At 41.9% G+C, this 25,417-nt stretch overlaps 4 protein-coding genes across 6 annotated transcripts; all 4 read left to right on the top strand.

The window, feature by feature from the left end:
- Positions 1–6,444: 6,444 nt before the first annotated feature.
- On the top strand, positions 6,445–7,857 carry LOC118278099 (uncharacterized). Its single transcript, XM_035597170.2, has 2 exons — positions 6,445–6,703; positions 7,540–7,857. The coding sequence occupies exons 1-2, from the start codon at positions 6,602–6,604 to the stop codon at positions 7,738–7,740; spliced, it is 303 nt and encodes a 100-aa protein (XP_035453063.1). The 5' UTR covers positions 6,445–6,601; the 3' UTR covers positions 7,741–7,857.
- A 1,842-nt stretch (positions 7,858–9,699) lies between these two features.
- On the top strand, positions 9,700–12,155 carry LOC126911672 (uncharacterized). Its single transcript, XM_050700067.1, has 3 exons — positions 9,700–9,976; positions 10,621–11,624; positions 12,065–12,155. Exons 1-3 carry the CDS (start codon positions 9,899–9,901, stop codon positions 12,153–12,155), a joined length of 1,173 nt encoding a protein of 390 aa, XP_050556024.1. The 5' UTR covers positions 9,700–9,898.
- Positions 12,156–12,988: 833 nt separating this feature from the next.
- LOC118278155 (adenosine 3'-phospho 5'-phosphosulfate transporter 1) lies at positions 12,989–18,188 on the top strand. Its single transcript, XM_035597250.2, has 8 exons — positions 12,989–13,239; positions 13,734–13,844; positions 13,968–14,071; positions 14,916–15,106; positions 15,880–16,104; positions 16,436–16,586; positions 16,832–17,160; positions 17,253–18,188. The coding sequence occupies exons 1-8, from the start codon at positions 13,217–13,219 to the stop codon at positions 17,400–17,402; spliced, it is 1,284 nt and encodes a 427-aa protein (XP_035453143.2). The 5' UTR covers positions 12,989–13,216; the 3' UTR covers positions 17,403–18,188.
- A 1,104-nt stretch (positions 18,189–19,292) lies between these two features.
- On the top strand, positions 19,293–24,606 carry LOC118278248 (uncharacterized). 3 transcript variants are annotated; one of them, XM_050700189.1, is made up of 8 exons: positions 19,293–19,595; positions 20,064–20,234; positions 20,623–20,734; positions 21,202–21,285; positions 21,622–21,890; positions 22,295–22,321; positions 23,918–24,163; positions 24,260–24,606. In XM_050700189.1, exons 5-8 carry the CDS (start codon positions 21,837–21,839, stop codon positions 24,401–24,403), a joined length of 471 nt encoding a protein of 156 aa, XP_050556146.1. In that variant the 5' UTR covers positions 19,293–19,595; positions 20,064–20,234; positions 20,623–20,734; positions 21,202–21,285; positions 21,622–21,836; the 3' UTR covers positions 24,404–24,606. The 3 variants fall into 3 exon arrangements, with proteins under 3 accessions (XP_050556146.1, XP_050556145.1, XP_050556147.1); XM_050700188.1 differs by having other exon boundaries at positions 19,293–19,678; XM_050700190.1 differs by lacking the exon at positions 20,064–20,234.
- The last annotated feature ends 811 nt before the right edge of the window (positions 24,607–25,417 follow it).

The following is a 25,417-nucleotide window of genomic DNA, read 5'->3' as shown; positions in this document are numbered from 1 at the left end:
AGCTTGTGCCGGCGCCTCGCAGGACCTGTACAAGTGTACAAGGCACGGAACAAGGAAAGCTCCGCTTCGTGCTAACAAGTGATGTGTAACACAGGTCCAACTTCTAACAGACACAGTAACTTCAGAACATAAAGACTTTTTATTTTTATGACAGACATTGCTAATTATTATCAAGTCCCGCCAGAGACCGGCGACAGGCACAGCTCACTTGTTCACAGTTCGTAGAGTAGCTGATACTAGGATGTTCTTCAACTTGAGGCACAGTAATTTATTACTATTAGGCTAAACGGCGAAGACTACTCGATTGACACTGATTGGGGGTTTCAAGCGGGTGTTCGATTCCCGTACGGGATTTTTTGAGCGAACCACGAATTGTTGTTCCGGATTTCGGTGTATTGTCTGTAAAATTGTAATTGATTTTTGCGTAATAAATATATTATGGTCATTATAAGATAGCATACTTATCAACATCAGTTATTTCAGACTAGGCCCACAGTAGCAGTGGTCTAACTCTAAATAAGTTTCATCATGTACGCTACTATACGACACCACGACACCAGTAGCACCAGTAGCATCGGGCGCGCGGCGGAGTTCTTGGAGATAGACAAGACACAGCCTATACAGGCGAGTTAAGCACCCTCGCGTAATCTTAATTAACGCGCGGCTAATCTTTCCGGGATTGTGATAAAATTATGTTCCTCGCGAGTCCGCCTGGCTGATTCCACTGAGTCTGCGCGGACACAGAGACACGCTGTTCCTGCTGTTATCTTATCCGACCCCGGTGCAAGTGGAGCAGCTAGTTGCAGTCGACGACGGGCCGCTACACGCTACTATTCGGGTGGTTGATAAACTTGGCGACCACACACAACTCGCATATTGTTGACCTTTCTCTCCGACCGACTCGCCAGCATTATACGTAGATAGTCAATACAAATATTATGCTACTCCGCCATATCTAAATATATAAGTTCTCAGTTTATGTAAATAGACCAGTCATCGTCATCTTTAATTATTCGGCAGCAACTAGTGGCAGCTCAATATTTGTATGTGGTTGTATCAGTCAAGCACGGCAGGGTGTCCCATACTCCTCTACTACTGCCCTAGAGTGTAGGGACCTCACACCTACAATGTTGGCACGGTGGCTCGGTGGCGGCGCATTGTGCGACGTTTCGCAAGCAACTTCAACATTTGAGTTATCCACAAAATTATTGCGGATCTGTGTGTAATGTGTTATTGTAAAAATTGTTATATTACAGTTATACTACTGAAAATATTCAAAACTGAAGAAGTTGTACACTGTATTGTTGTATTTTGCCCAACCCGGGAATCGAACCCGAGACTATTGTTTCCACTAGTTCAGCGAGATTGAAGGTTTCTCTATTTTATACAGTTAAGAATCTTACTTATTTTACATTATTTTGGTTTGCCTCCTGGCTTCGCTCGTGTCATTCGCCAACAAACTATATGTCCGGAGTGCGCAGTCACTGTGCCCAGTTCACTGCCAACCTTATGCCTCTTTATTTTAGTGCTACTTTGCATGAATACAATAGCGAGTCCTTTTCAGGAGCGCGTTCCATTGCTCGCTTCCTTTCCGGATAAGGCAGGGGCCGCCGTACAAGGCAAGTTATGGAGCCCCCGTGCGCTGTATGGCCACTTGTTTTTTACGACATTGCTAATCTTTAATTATGTTATCTTGATCTGTGCGAGCCTAATTGTTATTGTAGTGCGGGTGAGACTGTGTACAATAGGTAATATATTCCATTGACAGTCCGAGCGGTGCTAGTACATACACTGGGCACACACAAACACGCCGGTTACATAACGCGCTGCTAATTCCAAAAGTCTACTTGCACCCGCCGACAGCCGTCGCACCTCGACATATTCTGTGATATCGACATGCTCTGCCGCCGGGTTCTCTACACTATACAAGTACTAAATGCTAGGACCAGGCTTTTCAGAAAACAATAGGGCGACCGTTTCATAAAAAAATAAATACAGTATTTTATATCAACAGCGATGTTCCACAATAAAACTTTAAGTAAAGCTACTTCATTACCTTTTAGTTAATCCCTGTTGGACACGTGTAGTTTAATTAGCATACGGAGGTAGTTCGATGACAGTTACAATCCAAAATCGAACCTAGACCCGGAAGGCAGTGTACCAAAATAGCCTAACGTATATCCCGCAGTGTATGTAACTGCTGACTTTGAGCACTGTTTAAGTGTGGAAGAGCCATGCTTCGGCAGGAAGTAGCCGACTCGACCGGAGTGATACCACGGCCTCACAGATAACCGGCGTGAAACAACGCTTGCGTTGTGTTTGGTTGGGTAAGTAAGGTTACCGGAGGCCCAACTACCTTTCAATTCATAACCCTCAAAAGGCCGGCAACGCACTTGTAATGCCTCTGGTGTTTCGGGTGTCCACGGGCGGCGGCGGCGATTGCTTACCATCGGGTGATCCGTGTGCTCGTTTATCGGCTTACTCATATTTCATGAATAAAACTACTGTTGTTCTGAGAATTTTGAAAACAAAATGAATTAAATAACATTAATTAATAAATGATGTATAAGAGGTAAATGTAATTCGTGTGCATTGATGACGCGCGACCAATCACTGTAAGTTGTTATGAATGAACAACCACAAGTCGTAATCAATGTGCCGCGGACCGCAGGCCACACTGCCTACTTAGGCAGAGGGAGTTTGTACGCAGCTGTGGCGGTACCGGTGACGTGTTCGACTCCCGGGCCATTAGTGTATTAATTCTTGTCTTCGTTGACTCTACCTGTAACATATGTATCTAATATATAAAATTCTCGTGTCACAGTTTTCGTTGCCATACTCCTCCGAAACGGCTTGACCGATTTTGATGAAATTTTTTGTGCTTATCCCGGTATCTATGAGAATCGGACAACATCTATTTTCCATCCCCCTAAATGTTAGGGGTAGTACAACCCTATTTTTTTTAATTTTCCGCGGCCGTAGTCGCGGGCTGAAGCTAGTATCACGGCTTTTAACGGAATGGTTGGCAGAAGTGCTGCCAATACAATGACAAATTTATTTTCACAAGTTGTGTTAGAGACTAGAGTTCCAACTACTAGGGGGTGAGCCTATTGTCTCGACATTGAGGCTCCGTTTTATGGAGGAGGAAAACAAACAACTTTAAATATTACGCGGCCTTGGACTGGATCCCGTTTGTTCAGCAGTTGTACTTGCGACCAACGAGCCAGTCGCATGTAGACGTGTGAGGCTGGTGGTGACTCGTGTGATGTATTCTTCAGGGAAGTTTGATGACGTTATATATAATGCGACATATGCATATACAACTGCACATTACTTCTTTGGTTTTGGCCATACAGTACCTAATAGTACCTGTATATATGATAACTATTGGTCATGTAACAATGACTTATACTAAGAAACAATTCAATTATGTTATTGCAGGTATAATGAATAATATAAAGTACGAGTATGCGATGCACGAGGAAAATTGAAACATTTTTTTATAGTAAGTACAGGGCAGATGGATCACCTGGGGGTAAGTAAGAGTTCAGCCCACGAACAATGGGGTGTTCATTACAATACCAGAGGAATTACAAATACGTTGCCGACCTCATGTGACGGGGGTCGCGCCTCCAGTATCTTCACTTCACAGTTGTTGATGTTTCGTTCACGCCGGTTTCCTGTGAGGCCGTGGTATCACTCCCGTCGAGCCGGCCAATTCGACTCGAAGCATGGATCTGACATTTTTTGCGGGAATTTGGACAACTAGGGAAAATTTAAGCATTTCAGTGACTTCAGTAAGTGATCATGTAGTAAGGAGAATGTGCGAGAGCATCGGTCTCACTTGGCAAGATAGATAGGTGATTATCGATACCTATTGTACTGCGAAGTTCTCATTGTGGATTCGGCAAGGCGTGAGGCGAGCTATAAATTACAAGTTGGCGCCGCGGCGAGCAGCGCGGCGGGCGCGACTCGCATGCTGATTGGCCGCCGCGCACAATGGTCGGCAGGCTACCTGCGCACTACCTACACTGCCTGGCTAGAGTACTAGGTAGTGCGCCGTGACGCCGCCCGCCGCGTGCAGCCTGCACCTACTGCACACACGACGCGGATGAGCCCCGACTCCTACTCGACATATTATGGTAATATCGCCGTGTACTATTATACTGCGCGCGCCACTACCGCTTGTTATTAATGCTGTCACATGTTTTATTGATAAGTACGAGATATACATCACTTATTATTGTTTCTATTTTTCGTACTCTAACTATAGTACCTAGGTATCCTGTCTACATTATTGTTCTAAACGTTGTTTTATTTTATTTTAGGTAGCCGATAGAGTGCAAGCTAGCGGTGGTCGAGAGTCGAATAAAACGAGTTTCCTTAAACTGTTATTAGGGAAATTATTTTTCCTGGACATAATTAAGACGTATATGATTTGTCATTGTTTGTCGAAATTATGCAGTTTATGGGTACCTACGTAACAATTGTTTGTGTAGTTATGTCGTTAGTTTTATTAGTTGTAGTATATCATCAGTTCTAATATTAAATTAAATTAGTCATCTCTCGTGCTTGTTTTCTTGTACCGATTGGAGTGTGTTTTCATAAGTCGCTTCTTGTCCAATAATACTCTTAGTTCGATAAAATTGACTTTTACAAGGTAGACGGGTGAATTTCAGCGGTTACCTACCTATGGGATAACTAATTTTGTGGTGTTCCTACAACAGACCTCGCAGTGTAAAAGTACATAATACAGGTCATAGGTACATACATGTATGTACTATTTCGACTATGTGCCATGTACCATCAGGCTCATTAAGGCCAATGACGACTTCAATGGCGATCTAGAAATATAATTAACTGTATGAAAGTATTTCCCGCTGACGTCAGTAGATATTATATTCAGCTTTTAGAACATTAATTTATTAAACTTTAATTTTCCTTGAGTTGAACACCGTGAGTCATAGCTTGCGTCTCTATATGGCAGTTGCAGCGGCCGTGTGACCGCACTGCATCGCGAGCCTGGTAGGTACAATACATAATCATTACCTACTTCATTAGTTAAATATGAAACATTACATATGCATTTTATCATAACATTTGTGTGCGTCTGACTACATAATAAGTAAACATTTTTAGGAAAACCAACAAATTAATAAGTAATAGTATTGTAAACACATTCCTGCCCAGACTGTACGTAGGTACAATAATGCACATATTAAATATTAAATTAATTTAAAGTTGTACCATATTAGTAGTAATTAGCAACATTTCCCCTGCATTCAAATATTACCTCATATAGGAACGGTACCTCACTCGTAATGTTTAATTAATTTTGTCGGAGTGAATTATTGAGTCTGTCGTCTCAGTCCGCCTCATTACCATCATCCTGTAGCTATGTCCCACTGCTGGGCAAGGGCTTCTGTCTTCTTCTCACACAGAGAAGGCAGAATCATTAATTTACTAGCCGGTCACCACTCTTGTTCAAGGCGGACGGACGATTAAATAAAACTTATAATTAGAAATTGCAAGCCGATGATGTACTGAGTTCTGAGTTCGGACACTGCCACTTGCCAGCGGAGGTTCTTGTCCGTAGTAATAAGTGCGTGTATCCAGCCTATCCTACCCAAGTCAGTATTGTATAGCTGGTGACAAATAGTTTGTTGCGAGGAGACACTGCGTCATTTACTTTCTCATTAATTAAATGTGGCTATCACATGTCGGCTGGGCGAGGTTCGCGGTCAACGGTCCGTCTCACCTCTACGGAACCTTACGTACCGGCATCGACAGCCAATTTGTGGCAAACAATTATAATACCTCACCATAATATCGGCCTCCCATCTAAATGTATTAAGAAGAATTTGTGTGAATTATAGCTCTATACATCTGATAAACAAAATAACATTATGTTGATTCACTGTTATGATAGAAATATGTACGTTTATTGTTTATGAGAAAAACAAAGATATACACCACTAAACACATAAACAAGCTACACCTACATATGTACTCGCGTACAGTAGCGTAGTGTGCAAGTGTACATACTACGTAGGTATGCTCCGAGCAGCTACACAGAACGAGCGCTGTATTCGTAGCGCTCGTAGCACTTCGTAGCACATGCTACGAGATTTCTTTCTTCTTCGTTTCCCATCTTTTGTTCTATTTTTATCTCTTTGTATTTTGATAATAAGTATGGTTCGGTAATAAACAAGAACATATTATTAGTATTTACTAATGATGTTTGCAGCCGTATATTGTGTTCACAAGTTTTATTATTTGATTGAAATTGAAATATTGTAGAAGGAAAGTTTATAAAGTAACAATTTAATATTAACAACTTGTTCACACTTCAGGAATAGATTAGATACATATAATTTAATTGCTAAAAATAAAACCTTTTTATAGTTTTGAAAAATCATAATGTGCGGCAAAGAGTATAACAAGTATAGGAGAAATATGCGGACATATTGAACCATAAAGTACGGACGTCAAATAAAACAAACCGCATAAAATTATATAGTTGTTATAGATATTCAGCTTCACATTATGCGAGGGTACCAGCCACTGGTTGCAGAGTAGGAAGTGGTGAGTGCTGAGGAGAATGGCGACGCGGCTGGTGCACGCGGTGGCCGCCATCCTCACCATGATCCTGCTGTTCCTGCGGCAGCGCTGCGCCGTGGAGGCCAGCGCCAGCCGGGAGGCCGTGAGTATCCATCGCCCACTCTACATGCACACACTTCATAGATGCTGCTACTGCGCCGAAAATGGCAGGATATTTTACCGCGGCTTATCAGCTACATAATGTTTTATTGATAATGGGTAGGTGTTTGTATCTCACCTGGTGGTAAGGCAATGGAGCACGCCTGCCCAAAAGCAATCCAATTACGCGAGAACTGATGACACCCGCAGGTTGTAAGCTTCAGAAAACACAGACTCTGGCAGAGAGTTCCACTTCTTTGCTTGTCGCACAAGTAAGCTTGAAGCGAAACGTTTCATCGTTTCGTTCGTTATCGAGAGGGGGAACTACTACCATATTTATACTGGGGACGTATTACTGTTGTCTGGTGTGTCCGAGATAAATGTCCGCGAAATACTCCTTAAAAGTTGTTACATAACACGTCGTGACAACTCCCCGCGTTACATGCAGCCGCTAAAGTACCAACACCAACATTACAATCAGCGTGCCTATCACACCTTCACATCGAGAACTCTTTAATCTTCCTTATTATTTCCCAAACTATTTATGATTAAAATATTTATTGTTGTTCGATGTACACAATTTATTAGCTACACGGCATCAGCGAGCGCCACACAAAGATGGGAGTAATCCTGAGCCCAGTGACGTAACTATACCGTTTGGGGCCCGCGGCAAATTCGTTGGATGAGCCCCTCTTCCCAATATAAAAAATAATAGTTCAGATGATAATTTTTCAACTGGGGCCCCTCCAGGCTCGGGGCCCTTGGCATTTTGCCGGCTTGCCACCCTATAGTTACGCCACTGCCTGAGCCTGATGTGTGCATGGTACGGTTGTGTTGCAGAGCAAGCGCAGGGTGTCGGCGTGGTCGTGCGGCGAGTGGTCGCGCGCGGCGCTGGCGCTGTTCTCCGCGGAGTGCGTGGCGTGCGCGCGGACCGCCGCGAGCTGCTACCAGGGCTGCTGGCTGCCCAAGTACAAGCGCGACCCGGAGATCATGCTCGACGACGAGAACCTCGGCCAGCATCCGAGCGTCCAGGCCGAATAACTGTCCCCATAGTGGGCCCCAAGACATTATTTAGCATACTTCATAAATACTATTATAATACTTACACGATGTCGTCTTGTACTAAAATGTTAATAAAAAGCGCAATATCTCCAAACATCACTTTGTTTTAATTATTATCCTGAAATTCAGTCAAGTCAACGAGTACTTAGTAGGTACTACTAGGATAGCTACCATTTATTTTTACTTAATCGGGACCTTCTTGTCTTTTAAATCTTCTATTCACGTCGGGTGTGAAGCCACAGTTGGAAAGTTTGTATCAAGTAGCTACCTATTTACCTAAACTCGTTACTTAGTTAAATAAGAATATAAAAAGTTTTACAGTTAGAGATTTAATTGGGAACATTTTTTTACTTTTTGTGTTTTATAACAATTTTAAAAGAGTTATTTTCAGAATTTCGCAGGTGCGCTTGGCATGCAGGATGGCGATCACATTTTTATATATTATGTGGTTTATCAACGAGCACTACTGTCTACTAAAACTGCCAAAGATATTTAAAACAGAAATATATTAAACTAACAAAAATATAAACCTTCAAAGAATTAAGAACACTGCCGCGTGGGTGAGCCATAGGTCCTCCTCCTGGTGGCCGGCACCATGAGGTATTTGACATTCTTCTTGTAGTAGGGGCACGCCGGCTCGTCGCAGCCGAGCACGGTGGCCTCGCGCACGCCGGGCGCGCCGCGCTGCAGCAGCTCGTCTCCCAGGATGAGGCGGCGCGCGCACGCCAGCAGGCATGGCCCGCACACTGCCACTGCACACAACGCTGCCAGGAACTCCACCACAAACATTACAGCCTCAGACCACATGGCTACCGCGACAGTATTGTGGCCGTTCCATAAGGTCTCGCTTTATTATTATACATTAAATTATTATGATATCAGTCGGATACGAGTCTTGAACACACACAAACTGTTAATAATAGATAAATAATTTAAAATATTATAACAAAAATATGGAGGTTAGTAAACTATCAACTTCATTCTATATTTTTCTTTGACACTGACTTTGGACCTAAATAGAGTTTATAGCAAAGCGTAGATATGCACCGAGCATAACTCGCGGCTACGGCAATCAGGCGCTTAACGTTTACATTTTAGGTTCAATTAGCTTTTTAGTTAAATCAGAGAAAATTGTAAAGTAGAGCACTTTTACGATGACTCATATCTTAGCATGGGGTCGTGGAAGTGAATAAGTATTTAAACACTTACCCAGTCGATCATTAATTATGCAGAATAGTGTAAATAGGTATTTAATCTTGGTAACGACTAAGGAGCCCAACCTCAGTATGGTATTATGTTATGGACACGGTTACGGATATTTAATGAGCACAAAATGCCTTAAATTGATTTCCCTGTTGTAAAGTTCATTTTCGAACCTTATTTTATTAAGTTTATTGAAACTTGGAACTCATACGTAATAGGTTTAAGGTCTAAATCAAGTATTTTTCAAGGCCTAAATTATTTTAAAACCCTTGTTTAAAACATTTTAAGTTACGCAAAGTACACAGTTAATTTTTTTAATCAGGCAATGGAAAAGTTTAACAAATAATAACAAACAATTATATAGTCAAGTGACAGTGACAGCCAATAAATAAATTATTTACACTAATAAATTATAAATGCTTACAATAATACGAAATTATGTATAACCGATGTATTACGATGTATGTAAATACAGTATAAAGTACATAAATAAATACATGACAATCATGGAATCCGACCAAAAATATATGTTGTGAAAATTCAATCTTGTAGCTTAGCACCAACTAACGCTCCGCATAGCTCAAGACGCGGTATTGTGACTGGCTTAACTGGTGCGACTTGCGTCTTGGTACAAAGTATCCTAACCGTGGCTGGAGAATACCTAAAACACTTGTAAAAGCCATCATACTGGTCGTCGCATCGCGCTGCGCGGCGAGTCGCGGCTCTGCGCGGCGAGTCGCGGCTCTGCGCGGCGCAGCGGCGCGCGGCGCCTCAAGGAGTACTGGCCACAAGATGGCCATTACATTTTAATTTTTTTAGTGCTAAATATTTTGACGGATTTTGACAATGTCGTGTAGTGTAAATAGTGTTTTTATCTTTTTAAGCATTTTTTATATCTTTTTTACCTTAAGTATACTGTTATAGTCCAGGCTATATGCCTTATGATGTTGGAAGCAGCAGCTACGCCGGTCAGAGCGCCAGTCAACCTGCCGCATTCCTGGATGGGACTCTGGTAAGATGCCCTCTTTGCTCTCAAGCACGTTTTTTTAAGGGTGAACGGGGTCTGAGGATACATCTGGGCAAGGTACATAAACACAAAAATGTGGATCCTTCCCCAGTGTCAGCCTCAGCTCCTTCCCCAACTCCCCTGTTCAAAATATTCAACTTTGGCAAACTCTATCCAAATTCAAAAACTCAATCCCAATTTTAAAGAGAGTTCCTCGAGGTGCGAGAGCATCCGTGGCTTCAAGTTTGGCACGTTGTATTGCTCTTGTAGCCCGAGAGAACTCTCCGAGTGCTTGGGAGCAATTATTAACTTTCCCATTTAGGATTCTACATGTGCAGAAAGATTTGGCTAGTAAAAAAACTTTAACAACCCAAATTAAAGATAATTGTTTTTTGAAAACACAACCTTTCGACCCCAAATTACCTGTACACTTCTCTCACAAAGGTTTGCTGCATCATGTAGAGTCCAAATTAGCAGATGGTGATATTCGTGGGGCTGCTAGGGTTCTATTTAGCAGTGACGTGGTCGCTGCGTACTCTGCAGAGACTGTTACAGCCTTGCAGAGTAAGCACCCTTCCCCGGCAGATGACCTCACTTTCCCTGACCCACCAAACCCTCAACTCCATACCCTCGCCATTACTGCCCAACAGGTTCGTGGGGCCATCGACTCCTTTCGAAATGGTTCTGCCGGCGGCCTCGACGGCTTGTCCCCTCAACATCTAAAGGACCTAACGTGTTCAAGCGCCGGGGAAGCTGGTGAGTCCCTTTTGAGGGAGCTGACGGCCCTAATTAATTTAATGCTCTCCGGCAATGTGAACGAATCCGTCATCGACGTCTTGTACGGGGCTAATTTATGTGCCCTGCGGAAGAGGGATGGCGGTATTCGTCCCATTGCCGTAGGTTGCACCTATAGGCGTATCGCAGCCAAAATTTGCTGTGCATTTTACAATGAGTCGTTGGCCAGCAAATTCCAGCCCTCACAATTAGGCTTTGGTTCCAAAGGGGGCTGCGAGGCTGCGGTACATGCCCTTTCTACCTTTATAAATAGCAATCAAAGTGAGGTCATTTTAAAGGTTGACATAAAAAACGCTTTTAATTCAGTAAGCAGGGACGCCTTGTTGACAGAAATACAAAAAGAAACCCCTAAAATTTACAGTTTTCTTTGGCAATGTTACCGAAACCCTTCGAAATTACTATATAAGGACAATTTAATAGAATCGGCCGTCGGTTGTCAACAAGGAGACCCTCTTGGACCTGCCATTTTTAGTTTAGCCATAAATCCTATTATTCGGGAACTAAATTCCAAATTTAACGTATGGTATTTAGATGACGGAACTCTAGGAGGTGACGTCAACACTGTTTTAAAAGATTTTACCATATTAAAAGAAAGACTAAATTCCATTGGCCTTGACCTAAATTTATCTAAATGTGAAATTTACATACCTAACTCTACTGACCGACAAACGATTTTATCAAAATTTCAGGAAATAGCTCCCAATATCAAAATTAAAGATAAAAATTCACTTCACCTCCTAGGTTCTCCAATATTCGATGAATGTTTCCCTTCATTCATCGAAGACAAAATAGAAAATTTCAATAATATTTCGGATAGACTACACAAAATCAACTCACATTCGGCTTTCACTCTGATTCGGTATTGTTGTTTTGGACCAAAATTTACTTATATTCTCCGCGCATCTCATATATGGAAAAATTCACATATTTTGGAAAATGTAGACAAAATTATCAGACACACATTATCATCCATACTTAATGTGGCTTTGGATGACCGTGCTTGGCAACAAGCTACCCTTCCCATTCGCATGGGTGGGCTCGGCGTCCGCAAAATTTCAAGTATTAGCTTACCAGCATTTCTCTCATCGGTCCACAGTACCTCTGAATTAGTCAGGAAAATTCTTTCTCCATCACTGGCTAGTTTTGAGGTGCCGTGTTTGACTGATGCAGTGGAAGCTTGGAAAATGGCCTGTCCACTTACTGATTTACCTGTTCACCCTTCTTCTCAGAGACAATGGGACGTGCCGCTGTGCAGTATTATTCGTGAGTCATTAATCAACTCTTCTTCTAATGCTGCAGAGCGAGCTCGCTTATTGGCTGTGGGAGAGTGGGAATCAGGTTTGTGGCTTCAGGCGCTCCCGTCACCCTACATAGGAACTATGTTGGATGACATTACGTTCCGGCTAGCTGTGTGCTTACGGTTGGGTGCTCCCTGTGTCTCTCCGCATTGTTGCCACTGTGGAGAAAGAGTCGATGGCTCGGGACACCATGGTCTTTCATGTCGTAGAAGTGCAGGCCGCATAAGTCGTCATGCCAGCATCAACGACATTATTCGTCGTGCTCTCGCCTCAGCCGGCGTACCAGCCGTATTAGAACCTAATGGTTTGGTACGTGATGATGGCAAGAGACCAGATGGTATGTCGTTGCTGCCTTGGAAGATGGGTAGGCCTTTGGTGTGGGACGCTACGTGTGTAGACACCCTTGCGCCATCTCACCTTCTAAGTACTGCTGCATGCGCTGGTGCGGCTGCTTCCGCGGCAGAGGACCTCAAGCGGCGCAAATATTCTAACTTAGTTGGCAATTATTGTTTTGAGCCGTTTGGGGTAAAAACACTTGGGCCATGGGGTCCTGGTGCACATTCTCTATATAAAGAAATTGCACATAAGCTATTCGACTCTACGCGTGACCAGAAGGCTGGCTATTTCTTCGGTCAAAAGATAAGCATTGCCATACAACGTGGCAATGCGGCCAGTCTTCTGGGAACGTTCCCCAGTGACAGCGATGCGGACGAGTACTTCGACGCCTAACCACACCTAACCACGCCTATTGCCTTTATTTTAGTTTTAAGTTAGTTTTTATTCCTTATTTTTTTGGTATTTTTAAGTTGTAAATAATGTGTTAGTTTAGATTAATAATTAAATATATTGACAATTCAAAAAAAAAAAAAAAAAAAAAAAAAAAAAAAAAAAAAAAAAAATTGGCAACATTTAGTGATGTCAAAGTCATAAGATCTCATCACTCATCGCGGTCGCTATCGTATCGCTAGTTGTCAAAGTTGACGTTTTCGTAAATATGGGTCGAGTGAGGATGTGTCGGAAGTTTGCTGAAACAATGAAAATATTATTTTTAAAATAGTAATAGACGATATAAAACATTCAGCAACATATCAATCAGTATTTTTGTATTTGTTAGAAATATTTTGTGATTGTTTGGTAAAAGTGTTTAGTAATAATGTCGTCGGGAATAGCGGTATGGTGAGTTTTCACTTAAACTTATTATAAAAAGATTATTGTTTAGGTTTATTAATTTCATAATATAAAGATACAGTAGAGACATAGTACGTAAATGTGCAGGAAGTATAAGACACTTTAACTTCTTGTAGAAATCCCTACTAGCAGCTCTATACAGTCATTAAGTGTGAATATTCGTAAGAATATTGATAGTGTTGTGAATAAATTGTGATTAGGTGTACACCTACAGTAGTATTACTGTATTACTGTTATCCGTTTAATTTAGTTTATTTGACTTTTATTCGTTCGCATTTTGTTTGTCTCCTTATATAGTGTAATTTATTATTAACTATGGTCTGCAGTTCAATAACAAATTTAATAAAAAGTGCAAGTAAGTCTGTACCTGTGCATAATCAATTTTTCAGTAAAAGTTCAGTTGAAAAGTACCAATTAGAAACTCATTGTAAATGTTGTATGAGTTAGTTAATATTTAGTAACATGTTTGTGATGTATGGCAGGTGTATGGGGCTGGTGTGCGTGGGGGTGATGTGGCTCGTCTCCCACGTGTACCACCTGCTCATCGATGTCTACGAGCAGTCCGCCGCACTCAGCGATATCGAGTATTCATGGTAAGACATTACAATACAATTTCCTAGATAAAGGTATTTGGCAACAAGCGAGCATGGATGTCTCAGTCTAACAATATGACAGTGGAGTTGGTGCAAAGTACATGTGTCTCCCTACTGTTGCAGGTTCTTCAAGCTGCTGCTGAACCTGGTGGGATACTCCACCGTGCTGCTGCCCATGTTCATTATGTATAAATATTTGGAAAAAATCAACTACTTTGATAAGATAAGTGAGTATTTATCCATAAGGGTCAATTAGTGTCCTGATTATTTTGTTCCGACTCATTCATTAGTTGCGCTTTGATACATTGTTTTTAATTTTCTGTTGATTATAATTCAGTGTATCAGCATCATGTTGTTATTACTGACTATTCAAGTTAATATGATAGTTTACATACCTATTTACCTACATGTACAGTAAACACACAAACATGTTGAATATCATGTTGCTCAATGTTTAGCAAATTTTCTACTTTTTGCTTAGTATGAAGGTGGCATGATACATTATATGCTGCTATGTAGTCCGATAGGTGACTCGATTGCTGTTTATGTACTGAGCAATTCCCTAACAAGTAATAATTTGACTTTACAGTACAAAACACATGTCTAATATTTTTGTAGGAATGTCGTTTTTGTAATTAGGTAATTAGTGACATGTGGACAGGAAGTGATGGCAACATGAGCCGAGTTCACTGGACACAGCCGCACATGTCAGTAGTCAATGCCTAGCTAGCCACTACTGATATTCGACCTCATGTAACAAATTAATAACTAACAGATCTATTTAATAAAATCTTATCAGCAGTTTCACCGCACACAGCTGATGTTTGCTACTTAATTAATGGGAATGTATTTCCCGAAACACGCAACATGTAGCATGATTGGTTCATACAATACTTTAGTTATAAGTTGTGTTGTTGTCGCTGAATCAACATTTTTTCATTTGCCATAATTTAATAGTTTTTTACTCATAACTAACTTGAATAGTTTCAAGCTATGCTAGGGGCTCATATTTGACGTGTTTCACGAGAGTTGATACAAAAGTAAGTATAATAAAGAGACACCATGCCACAGGTAACGCGGGGCGGACGTGGCGCGTGCTGTTCACTTGTTTCGGAGAGCCGGGCGAGCGCCTGCCCGACGCGGCCAAGGTGCGCAAGGACGAGAGTCCGACGCGAGAGGGCGCGCAGCTCGCGTTCTGCTTCATCGGCCTCATGTCCTCATACCTCGTTTGGGGGCTGCTGCAAGAGAAGATCATGACACAGGTAACACTCATATAGATAAATGTAGGCGACTATCACGTGGTATAAGATGTAAAGTTTTTAAAGAATTTAGTTGAAGCGACCATTCGTATTCATATTCTGGCATTGTATTTACTAAACATCATACAAGATGTGATGTGGGTCCAATAACCTGGTTAGTGGTAACTATGCGAGGCTGAACCTAGATACATACATCAGTGCATGCAGATTATTGTGTTGTGTTGTGTAGCGGCTTTGACACGACTGCATCTACTTGCCACTAGTTTTACACACGTGTTTGTGTAGCATAAACATAATATTATTACGCCTTCATTCTGTAAGAGTGCGAATAAAAATTTGGAAGAAGTTCTTGCCAGTTATGACAGTGTCTTAAGAAGACGCTATTGAACTCGGTGAGTTAATATTCTTTATTATTGATCTCCAAACTTTTTAACTGTGATGATTGTTTGCCTCACAAACATTTTTTCCCCAATTATCGTAGTAAGGACTTCTCGACTTAGGGATTTATTACGGTGCTGAGAGTCATTAAATGATATCTTAAACTATTTCTTAGTTACGATTATGTATGGAAAACAATAGCTAAGGACTCTGCTAAGTAATATTTAAATGACTTTGAGTACGGCGGTTAGGGACCGACTCCCAAATGTATTGCCTGTTGTAAGTACAACTTAAAATTGAGTAGCGTTTGAGTATTCGGGCGTTAGACCGATAGTGACATTCTATTTAGATCGTTCGACTCCCAATGTATTGTTTGAACATACGTTGTGAGTGTGCAGGTGTACGTGATGTCGGACGGCAGTACGCTCCGGTTCAGCGACTCGCAGTTCCTGGTGTTCGTGAACCGGCTGGCGGCGCTGGCGGCGGCGGGCGCGCGCCTGGCCTGCTCCCGCGCCGCGCTGGCGCCCGTGCCGCTCTACAAGTTCTCCTACTGCTCGCTCACCAACGTCGTCAGCGCCTGGTGCCAGTACGAGGCACTCAAGTACGTCAGCTTCCCCACACAGGTGACCCAGCTTACTACTCTTTATGTATGCTTAATTGTTTGCTATTTTAAGTTTAGTCCGTTAGCACTAAACTTCAAAAGTTAGTTGAAACGTTCAATAGATGGCGTTGTTATCAAAATAGATTCTATACTCTCAAATTGTACATTAGTGTACATTTTCTCTGAATAAGAAGTAATTTTATAACAAACTGATGCCATAGCTACTGATGTTTGAAAGCTATTTAGTGTGATAAATTACCTTTACTCTTTATAACATCAGTAGACAACAGGTATAGGAAAAGATGGCGCGAGTGTTGGATTAGTAAAAATATGGTATATGTATAAAATTGCAGGTGCTATCGAAGTCCTGCAAGGTGATCCCCGTGATGTTGATGGGCAAGTTGGTGTCGCGCAACAAGTACGAGGTGTACGAGTACGTGACCGCGGTGCTCATATCCGTGGGCATGATCATGTTCATGTTCGGCAGCCATGACACTAATATGGGTGAGTATATACACACCTACCTATTTTTGCTCACTAGATGGCACTAATCTGCTAAGCGGTCTATTTGTCCAATTATTGTAGCTGTCAAAAAGTGGACGTCCATTGATGTGACATTAGCTAGCTATTAGATGAAAAGCGTAAGGGTGCTCTACCACCAGAGATGTGCTATGTTACGTTGCTGTGGATGAAAAATTGTAGGATAGTTTTTATCGCTAAAACTTTATCGGCTCGGTGGCGGTCGGCAGTGTCGAGCGCGATGACGTGGGGCGGCGCGGCGCTGCTGGGCGTGTACATGGTGTGCGACGCGTTCACGTCGTCGTGGCAGGGCGCCGTGTTCGCGCGCTACCAGTGCAGCGCGCTGCACATGCTGTGCGCCGTCAACGCCTTCTCGTGCGCGCTCACCGCCGCCGCGCACGCGCACCACGCGCCGCCGCTGCAGCTGCTGCAGCATCCCATGTTCCTGGCCGACTGCATCGTGCTCTCGCTCAGCTCCGCCATCGGGCAGCTCCTCATCTACCACACCATCGCACGCTTCGGGGCCGTCGTCTTCACCATCATTATGACGCTGCGACAGGTGAGACTTGCAATGTTGTTATATGATGATTATTCATACATAGTGTGTACATTATGAATGGTGATATATGAACAATGTTGGCGTGTGTGCAGGCGGTGTCGATCCTGCTGTCGTGCGTGGTGTACGGGCACCGCGTGTCTGTGGGCGGCGCGCTGGGCGTGTGCGTGGTGCTGGGCGCCGTGCTGCTGCGCCTGTACGCGCGCGCGCGCATGCGCACCCGCCGCCGCGCCGCGCATCTATAGCCACGCACACAACTGTACCATAAGGGTTAACGTAACACGCCCGCTAGGTGGCGCTAGTGTTCTAAGGTACAGTTTGACCGATCCCTTCAACTGTCAAACATTGTACATCTCGTGGCACACACGAGTAACGATATAACATTGAAAAGGAAGCCTTAGTTCCCACTAGAGCCTCTGGTGGCTGACACACGGTAGCTCTCGTTATGATATTCCTATATGACCAGTGCTCGAATACTTATCTCATAACTAGGTAATTGATTTAAAATCCTATCCATGGACTATGGACTGAAATCCAAAGACTTACTGATATTCTTTTTCTAGGAGTTTCTTTTCTCCGGAAACCTTATTTTTATTTTTACTTCTTTTACTTTTGAAATATTTATTTTATTTACAACTTGCTTAAATGTATTTATACTAAAGTGAGAGTTTACCAAAGTATAACAACACCTCACTCCCCAATTGATGAAATAAATAATGTTTGAAATGGTATCGTTTATTGAAACATTTATTTGCGTTATATTATTACTCAATAGCTATTTATTAAGCTTGTTGTCCACAAAGTGGAAAATCTTTAACTTCTGCATTTCTTGAGAAGGACGAATGAGGAGACTATCAGATATACTGACATAATATTTATTTATGTGAAATGCTTCAACAATATAAGTATACAGTAGTCGTTTCAGTGAGGTCTACATTACTGTTTAGTGCGTAAGCTGGAATATGTAAACTTGGCCACGCTGCCGACAGATGGCAGTAGTGGACTGTGCATAATAAATGAATACGTATTTATTTGTTTGTTTGTGTTGTACATAACGCGTAGATCCTCTTTTACATTACAAAGTGTTGCCAGGTATTACACAGAGGGTTGATTACTACCTAACATAAGACAGACAAGTTCCTATGTAGAGGAATTACAAAAATGCAAATACTTGCCTAATACACCATGCACAACAAGTTTATTCACATGTAAATATCGATTGGTTGTGCACACGATAGAGTTAAAATATGATTGAATGGTTGACAGTAATCTAGTGTAAGTACAGCGCATTGGAGTGCCGCAGCCGACTGTACCGCTGTGTGGTAGTAACTACAAATATACTTGGTGATGACAGCAGATTGTTTCATTTTACCTCGGATAAAGCTATTCCTATAAAATTTAACTTGATCGAGTTCTTGTTCCTACATGAAGTGCTTCATAACATTTAGGTTAATGTTTCAAAACGAAGTGAACCCAAATTGCAGCATAGCCTGAAATAGTAGTATACTTTACTCAGATTGTTGAAAAACTGTTTCTATTTAACACTTCTGGATAGAGAAGTACAGCGTCGTGCTAGAGTTAGTTACGACATTACTATGTGGCTGACTACTGACAGCGGTTTGATATGAAGAGCTGAAGATAGAGATCCAGATCAAGTTCAGTCATTACTGTAGAAGCCAGCTTTCCAGTAGGGAGGGGAATAAAATCTGCGTGCAGACTGTTTCGTCTCTGTTTTGGTTAGCAGTTTGTAGCGTGTAGGGTCGGTTCATATCTGACGTAATATACGTCGAGCGTATCATCGGTTGAATGTGGACGGTCAAGTGTTTTTCTATACATTTGTCTGTTCTGGCGTTACGCAACCGGTAATGCGCAACACTATCATATGTAAGTTCGTATGATAAATAAAATAATGGATCGACAGCTCTGAGTCTGAGCCACTAGGATAGGGACAAAAAACCGCCGAATTTACGTGACATGAAGTTTATTGAAAACAAATCTTAATACGGAATACAAAGAGTATGTATTACAGGATTTTATCTGTAGCGATTGATTAAAAAAAAAAAAGATTTTGACGGAAACAAAATTCAGATGGCATTTCAAATTGATTGGCATAAAATTTGACATGACGCCACTCTATTTCCCTATACTTATTATACTCTTTGCTGCCGACATACTGGCCAATCTGTTCGTTGCTGCCGAAACTAAATTGTCTGATAAGCAGCTGTCAGTTTTGTGCGCCCGCCAAAGAGTTGCAGTAAATGTTGCGGCGCCCCATTATTCCGGCTCCCGTGCACGTCCCCGTGTGAACCATGTTCTGGCTGGCCAACCCCATCAGCATCAACAACTACTATGAGTTCCGGCAGTTTGAGAACATTCTGTTCGAAAAATAACGGCCAATTTATGTCATTGTATGACACACGCCGCACACGCGCCATTTTGTAAGTAACGTCTTGTAAGCAACATCTTCAAGATTCGCAGTGCGGATAAAATTACACGAGTGCCTGTAAGCAGCTGTATGTAGGTAGGTGCGCACCATGTACTGTTGGGTAGCTAGGGGAAGTAAAAAGAAATATCACAGATTTGCTTTTCACAAGTGTAGTAAGCTCTCCCATTTGTCATTTCGTTTATATGCCGCTAAGGTTCGCTTCTATTTTAGACATGTATAGGTAAAGTAAACTAAGGGCAGAAGCAGACTAACCAAGCGCGCTGTGCTGAGCAAGTTTTGTTGAGGTGCCCTCGATCTTATACGGGGTGTCCCTGGAAGTATGGAACTCTAGACGAGAAAATACATTGATGAGTTTAGTAACACGGGATCCGTAGCAAATAACTTTACTTGCGAGGTTAATCTGCCATCGAGGGTTGTGTTACGGTTGCCTAGCAACGAGTAGTGACGGGGCGTGTGTCAGCTTGCTAGGCATGCTGGTGCAGCTGGTGGCGAGCGTGATGATCGTGGCGGGGCTGGCGCCGTGCGTGCTGCAGCGCGCCTGCCCCGCGCACCGCCCGCGCCCGCCCTCCACCGTCTGCATGCACCGCATCCCCTCCATCAAACCCGAGCGCCTGGTCCGGTGTGAAGACAGGTAACCTATTCCACTCTACCTATTGAACAGTAAATATCATCACTGTTGGGTTGACGTAGGTACCCATGTGGATAAAACCCTCAAAATAAATAAGCAGAAAAGACCATTATTGTCAACACCGAGTACCTACTTAGCCACATGACGATAAACTTAACCAGATTAGGTTTAGGTGCTAGATTCCTGAAATAATATCATGTACCAGTCCTCTTAGTTTGATGTACTGAATCTGTTCAATCTCGGAGGGATGTTCTTTATTTACAGTCTGCGTAAATAGGTACCTACATTATAAACACAAACAAGCAATACCTACATACAGCCACTAGGTAGGTAGGTACACGTCCGGAGTTGTGTCGTCCTCAGTCCTCACCAAGATTAATTCCATTTCCAGAAGACCGAGTAACATGAAGAGAAAGAGGATCGCTTTATAAACTGGACACTAAATTCTTGTCTCCTTGGGTATTATTTGCTTCTTGACGAATTTTGAATTTTTGGATGTTTAAGTAAGTACCGTTTCGGTAAGCCAGCAGTGCCTACCTATTTCAATTTGTATTCGACGGAAATCTGGGAACTTTTATTAAATAAATGTAACTTAAAATCGCAAACTTCTCTCCAACAGTAGGTATATCTGTTACAAAGAATAGCAGATACCTATGTACGTAGTACGTACATAATGGACATTGATAGGAAGCCGGCTGACGCGAGCAGAGAGCGCGACATCGGCGACATGTCGCGGTTCCCACAGCGTCCGGCAGCTGTTTGTAGCAGAATGTGCGGCGGCAGATATTTGCGAAACAATGGCCGCGGGATATTTGGCCAGTGATGGGCCGTGTTGTGATACCGCGTCCGTCGCCTGTTTACCAAACAAACTGTCGTATTGTTTCATTATTTTCATAATTATTGCCCCCCGTACCAAGCGATGCGCGGGAACTTTGTCACCGCCAATTATACAAAGTTTTTATTCTTTCAGCTATTTCAGTTTGAAGGATTTCTATTTATTACAAGTAACAGAAGATAGGGTTGGTCATCTTAGTTCCAAGGTATAGGGTTTGTGGTACGTATAGCAAAACTTCTGATTTCTTTTACATAATGAGTAGATAAAAAGTAAGGTCGGTGCTGAAGCCTATACTCTTGTACGTATTAAGGATTAGGATTATTATTATTCTTATCTCCGAAAACGGAGATTAAATACCTAATTAGAGCTAAGATATGTATACTTGCTTCAATTTTACAGCGGTTAAAATTTTAGAAGGGAGTACGTAAGTACGTTTACTTATTTGTGTCCGCTAACATCGCGGCTAAAACTAGCTGGTATTGTGCACTGCCTACTTCAATAGGGACTTGTATAAAATGATTTAAATTGTATATTTATTGCCTGAACGTTTTCCAGAAAATATCTCGATCGAGTGTTCGTGTGTGGGTATCGTTGTCGCTTGGCGTAGCGCGGTAGCGGGCGCGTGCGATGCGCGTGTGCATAAATGAGCGGGCGCGGCGTTGCGCGCGCGAGTGGTCCTGCAAGCGCTGCTGCGGGTGCCGCTGGTTGGTGTGTTGCTGCATGTGCCAGTGCGCCTGTGTCCGCCGGGAGCCGCCCGACCCGACGCTCACATGACTTGCTCCCAGGCGCTGGCGCTGCTCGCGCTCGTTGCCATCTCGCAACAGGTAACTTGGTACTCTTTTTATTTTATCACTATTCAATTGTTTTCACATTTTTACGCGGTTATCAATTCTTTCCCAAATGGATTTATTATGCGTTTGAAACTTAGCGCCTGTTTCACCACCTTTATATAAGTGTACGAGATAAACTTATGAGATGAGTCAAGTGCATACAAATTACATTCTTAATTCAAAGTTATCTGATACATAGCGGCTATCCAGACATTATGAAACAAGTCCTTAGTGTCGAGTTGATGCGGAAGATTTCTGATCTCATAATGTTTGTTTGAAATGTTCACAATATGTACTTGATTGATTTTCTTTGCCTTATGAGTTAATTAATAGAGACCAACGATTATTGATTCAGTGCTACCTGTAATTTACCTAATTCTAAATATCTTGGTTTTCAGGCAACAACAGGATGCAAAAATTGTATAGTAAGTACTTAATTGAAACACTTATTAGTTTTCACATAAGACACCATGTCGGACAACGTTGTCCGACACTAGTGGAGGAATAGTCTTTTACAGTTTTTTGTTGGCAGTGAAAAGTTTAAACATATTACACGTTGATTACATTTAATGATTAGGTGGGTCTTTTGAGAAAATTGTATTTGCCAGTCAGACAAACATTCATCAATCACACATTTTCAGTGGTGGAAAATAAATTGTCAGCAATAAAAAATGAAGTTTGAAACTGCTGGAGTTCAAGGGCGGCTCATTAGTAAAAACCGGTCTGATGCGTATCATCATGATTTTAATTTCCGAAGGAGTAATTACATATTTATTTTATGCCCCTATATGGGTACTTGGAGGCACGAGAAGGAAGCTCATAGATGTTTTTGACGATAATATATGAATTCTATAACTAGTACCTAAGCTGCGGGTAGAGAATTCGATGCCAGTCAATTTTTCTGATCTCTCTACAGTATCTTTATCTTAGGATCCCGGGATAATCCCGGGAATGTATTGGTGGATTGTACTTTTTAGAAAGTGATAAGAAAAACACACTTAAAATATCAAAATAAACTTTTATTTTAAAAATCTTCAGTTAAATCTTCAAAAAACAAAACAAAATTATGCTTCTTCTGATAAAATAAACAACCAAGGGTCTGGCGCTTACTAAAGAATAGCTTAGTTCCTTTATTTTACAATAAAGTAAAAAAAAAAATAGCAACTTAAAACTTGTTTAACTTTCTATAAAAGACTACCTACATTCTAAAGAGATCGATGTCTATAGGTACTCATATTTTAAATTAAATAGACCAAATCTTTACAAACAACTTTTTAAGCTCTAAAAAATGAAATCTAAGGAATAACAATTTAAATGAATCTACAAAGCTTTTTATTTATAACAGTTATATCTAAAATCAATTATACATTTAAGTGTTCAAGAATTGAAAATTGCATCAACAAATTTGTACAGCGAGAAACAACATTTATTATTTATTACATACATATACAGTGAAACCTTGTTAAGTGAGACATCGAGGGGGTCTTTAAATTCGTATCACTTATAGAGGTATTCCACTAACCCAGTGTCTCAGATAACCTGAAGGTATAAATAAATATTTGTCTTATTTACAGAGGATTCCATAAATAGAAGTGAAAGGTTATTTCAGATAAAGAGGTGTGATTCTTAAATAAGACTATGTGTTATGTGCACATTGTAATTGAATAAAATAAGTAAACAAAACGATGTATCTCAGTTACTGAGGTTTATGTATTTAATATTCACTTGCTGTCTCAATTATAGAGGTGTTTCTCAATTAAACTATGATGATAAATCGAAAGAACGAATCCCAGATAAAGAGGGTTGTTTTTCCCACTAATAGAGGTTAATTCAGTGTCAATGGGTAAGGACCTCAGTATGAGTTCCATTTGTGGAGGTTTCTCACTTATCCAGGTCCCACTTAACTAAGTTTCACTGTAGTTGGACTTAATTTAGGTAGTTATATAATAAGGACCTAGATACGCGTAGCTGCATGTGAAATATTGTGGAGGTACTATGTTGAGGGTGGTGGTAACTTGCAGATGCTGGGTAAGGAGGAGAAGGCGATGTTCCGCGCGCACTCGGACGCGTGCGTGGCGGCGTCGCGCGTGGAGCCGCGCCTCGTGGACGCCATGCTGGCGGGCGAGCTGCTGGACGAGCCGGCGCTGCGCAGGCACGTCTACTGCGTGCTGCTCAAGTGCAAGCTCATCAGCAAGGACGGCAAGCTGCAGAAGGCCGCCGTGCTCGGCAAGATGGCGGCGCGACCTGACGCCAAAAACGCTACCAAGGTTCGTTTGCATTTTCTAACTCCCAATTTAAACAAGTACGTTCCTACAGAAATTTCCGAATCAGTAAAAATTAAGAGACCTATCGTTCTGTCCCAGGTTCTAGAGAGCTGTGCAGACCAGACGGGCGACACTCCTGAAGACCTGGCGTGGAACCTGTTCCGCTGTGGCTACGACAAGAAGGCGCTGCTGTTCGACTACATGCCCACTAACGTCGCCAGCGAGACTGACAACAACTCCTAACTAGTTCGTCGTGCTCTCCAGAGGTGGCGCTGTTAATAATTAGCTTTATTGTTTATATTTAGTTCAGAGATATCACTATGTAACATTTGTTTCAGTTCATGAATATACCTTATACCTTCGAACCATGTCTCCAAAATATTTTCTTTATCGACATTATACCCTTGCAAAGTTATATGTGTCATTATATCTTAACTAACTACAGGGCTATGTGTTTTATTTGTAAACATGTTATTATTATATCGGTAGCAACGAAGTTGAGTAGAACTCGCACATATCCAACGAAAGGCACAGCATTATTTGACGCTAGTATTCTGCAAAGGGTGGTCGGGTGGTATTGGCCGTTTCAAGTTGCATCTAAGTAAAGTTGCCTCACCCTTACGCCGAACGTGAGAAATATGAAACACAAGTATATGGATATACTAGAGCTGCGGACAACGCAACAGATTACCGGGGCTCCGGCTCAAAGCAGGAGAAGGTACGGGGTGGTTTTTAGTCAGTAAGTCTGGCACTCCCAAGGTCTTACACCCGTCTCGCCCAAGGCGGGAGAAGTCATTGGATGATTTTACCCCCACAAAAAAGGATATAGATATTGAGAAAATATAACACACTGGCACAGAGATAGATTAGGTGTCTGAAATAGTACGGACTATTTCAATTTGTTATTCCAGCAATGCGGGTGAAGCCACTGGCAGAAGCTAATTCATAAATTAACATCATTCTTCAAAGAAATCGGTTTGTACTTTGTAACGTTATATTTGAAAATCTTATAAGATTTGTCTGTCTTGTGTAATATATCTAACCAAAGTCTTTAGTAATAAGAATTTATGAGCAAGTTGAGTTCTAGTATAATTATGTAAATAATCCGCGAGGGAGTCAATACGCGTTAGTTGCACCGAGTTAAGTGTAAATGATATTCGAAACAGCTTTATGATCTCATTGCGGGCGGTGGGCGGTGACCCACAAGCGATACAGCCTCAGTAGGCAGTACGAGTGCATGCCTTTGCCTGCCCTGTG

This window comes from Spodoptera frugiperda, chromosome 18, assembly GCF_023101765.2.
Source record: "Spodoptera frugiperda isolate SF20-4 chromosome 18, AGI-APGP_CSIRO_Sfru_2.0, whole genome shotgun sequence".
NCBI classification, from domain to species: Eukaryota; Metazoa; Arthropoda; class Insecta; order Lepidoptera; family Noctuidae; genus Spodoptera; species Spodoptera frugiperda.
This window is presented reverse-complemented; position numbering and strand designations above follow the sequence as displayed.

Excerpts from the sequence above, each read along its gene's own strand:
- LOC118278155 (XM_035597250.2), top strand. The coding sequence starts at position 13,217 with ATGTCGTCGGGAATAGCGGTATG. Across the intron at positions 16,587-16,831 it reads CAGCCATGACACTAATATGG|TGTCGAGCGCGATGACGTGG; the intron begins GTGAGTATATAC and ends GGCGGTCGGCAG. Across the intron at positions 17,161-17,252 it reads TCATTATGACGCTGCGACAG|GCGGTGTCGATCCTGCTGTC; the intron begins GTGAGACTTGCA and ends GCGTGTGTGCAG.
- LOC118278248 (XM_050700190.1), top strand. The coding sequence starts at position 21,837 with ATGACTTGCTCCCAGGCGCTGGCGCTGCTCGCGCTCGTTGCCATCTCG. Across the intron at positions 22,322-23,917 it reads CAGGATGCAAAAATTGTATA|ATGCTGGGTAAGGAGGAGAA; the intron begins GTAAGTACTTAA and ends GGTAACTTGCAG. Across the intron at positions 24,164-24,259 it reads ACGCCAAAAACGCTACCAAG|GTTCTAGAGAGCTGTGCAGA; the intron begins GTTCGTTTGCAT and ends GTTCTGTCCCAG.
- LOC118278099 (XM_035597170.2), top strand. The coding sequence starts at position 6,602 with ATGGCGACGCGGCTGGTGCACGCGGTGGCCGCCATCCTCACCATGATC. Across the intron at positions 6,704-7,539 it reads CCAGCGCCAGCCGGGAGGCC|AGCAAGCGCAGGGTGTCGGC; the intron begins GTGAGTATCCAT and ends GTTGTGTTGCAG.
- LOC126911672 (XM_050700067.1), top strand. The coding sequence starts at position 9,899 with ATGCCTTATGATGTTGGAAGCAGCAGCTACGCCGGTCAGAGCGCCAGT. Across the intron at positions 9,977-10,620 it reads CATTCCTGGATGGGACTCTG|GTTCGTGGGGCCATCGACTC; the intron begins GTAAGATGCCCT and ends ACTGCCCAACAG. Across the intron at positions 11,625-12,064 it reads TCGGCTTTCACTCTGATTCG|AGCGAGCTCGCTTATTGGCT; the intron begins GTATTGTTGTTT and ends CTAATGCTGCAG.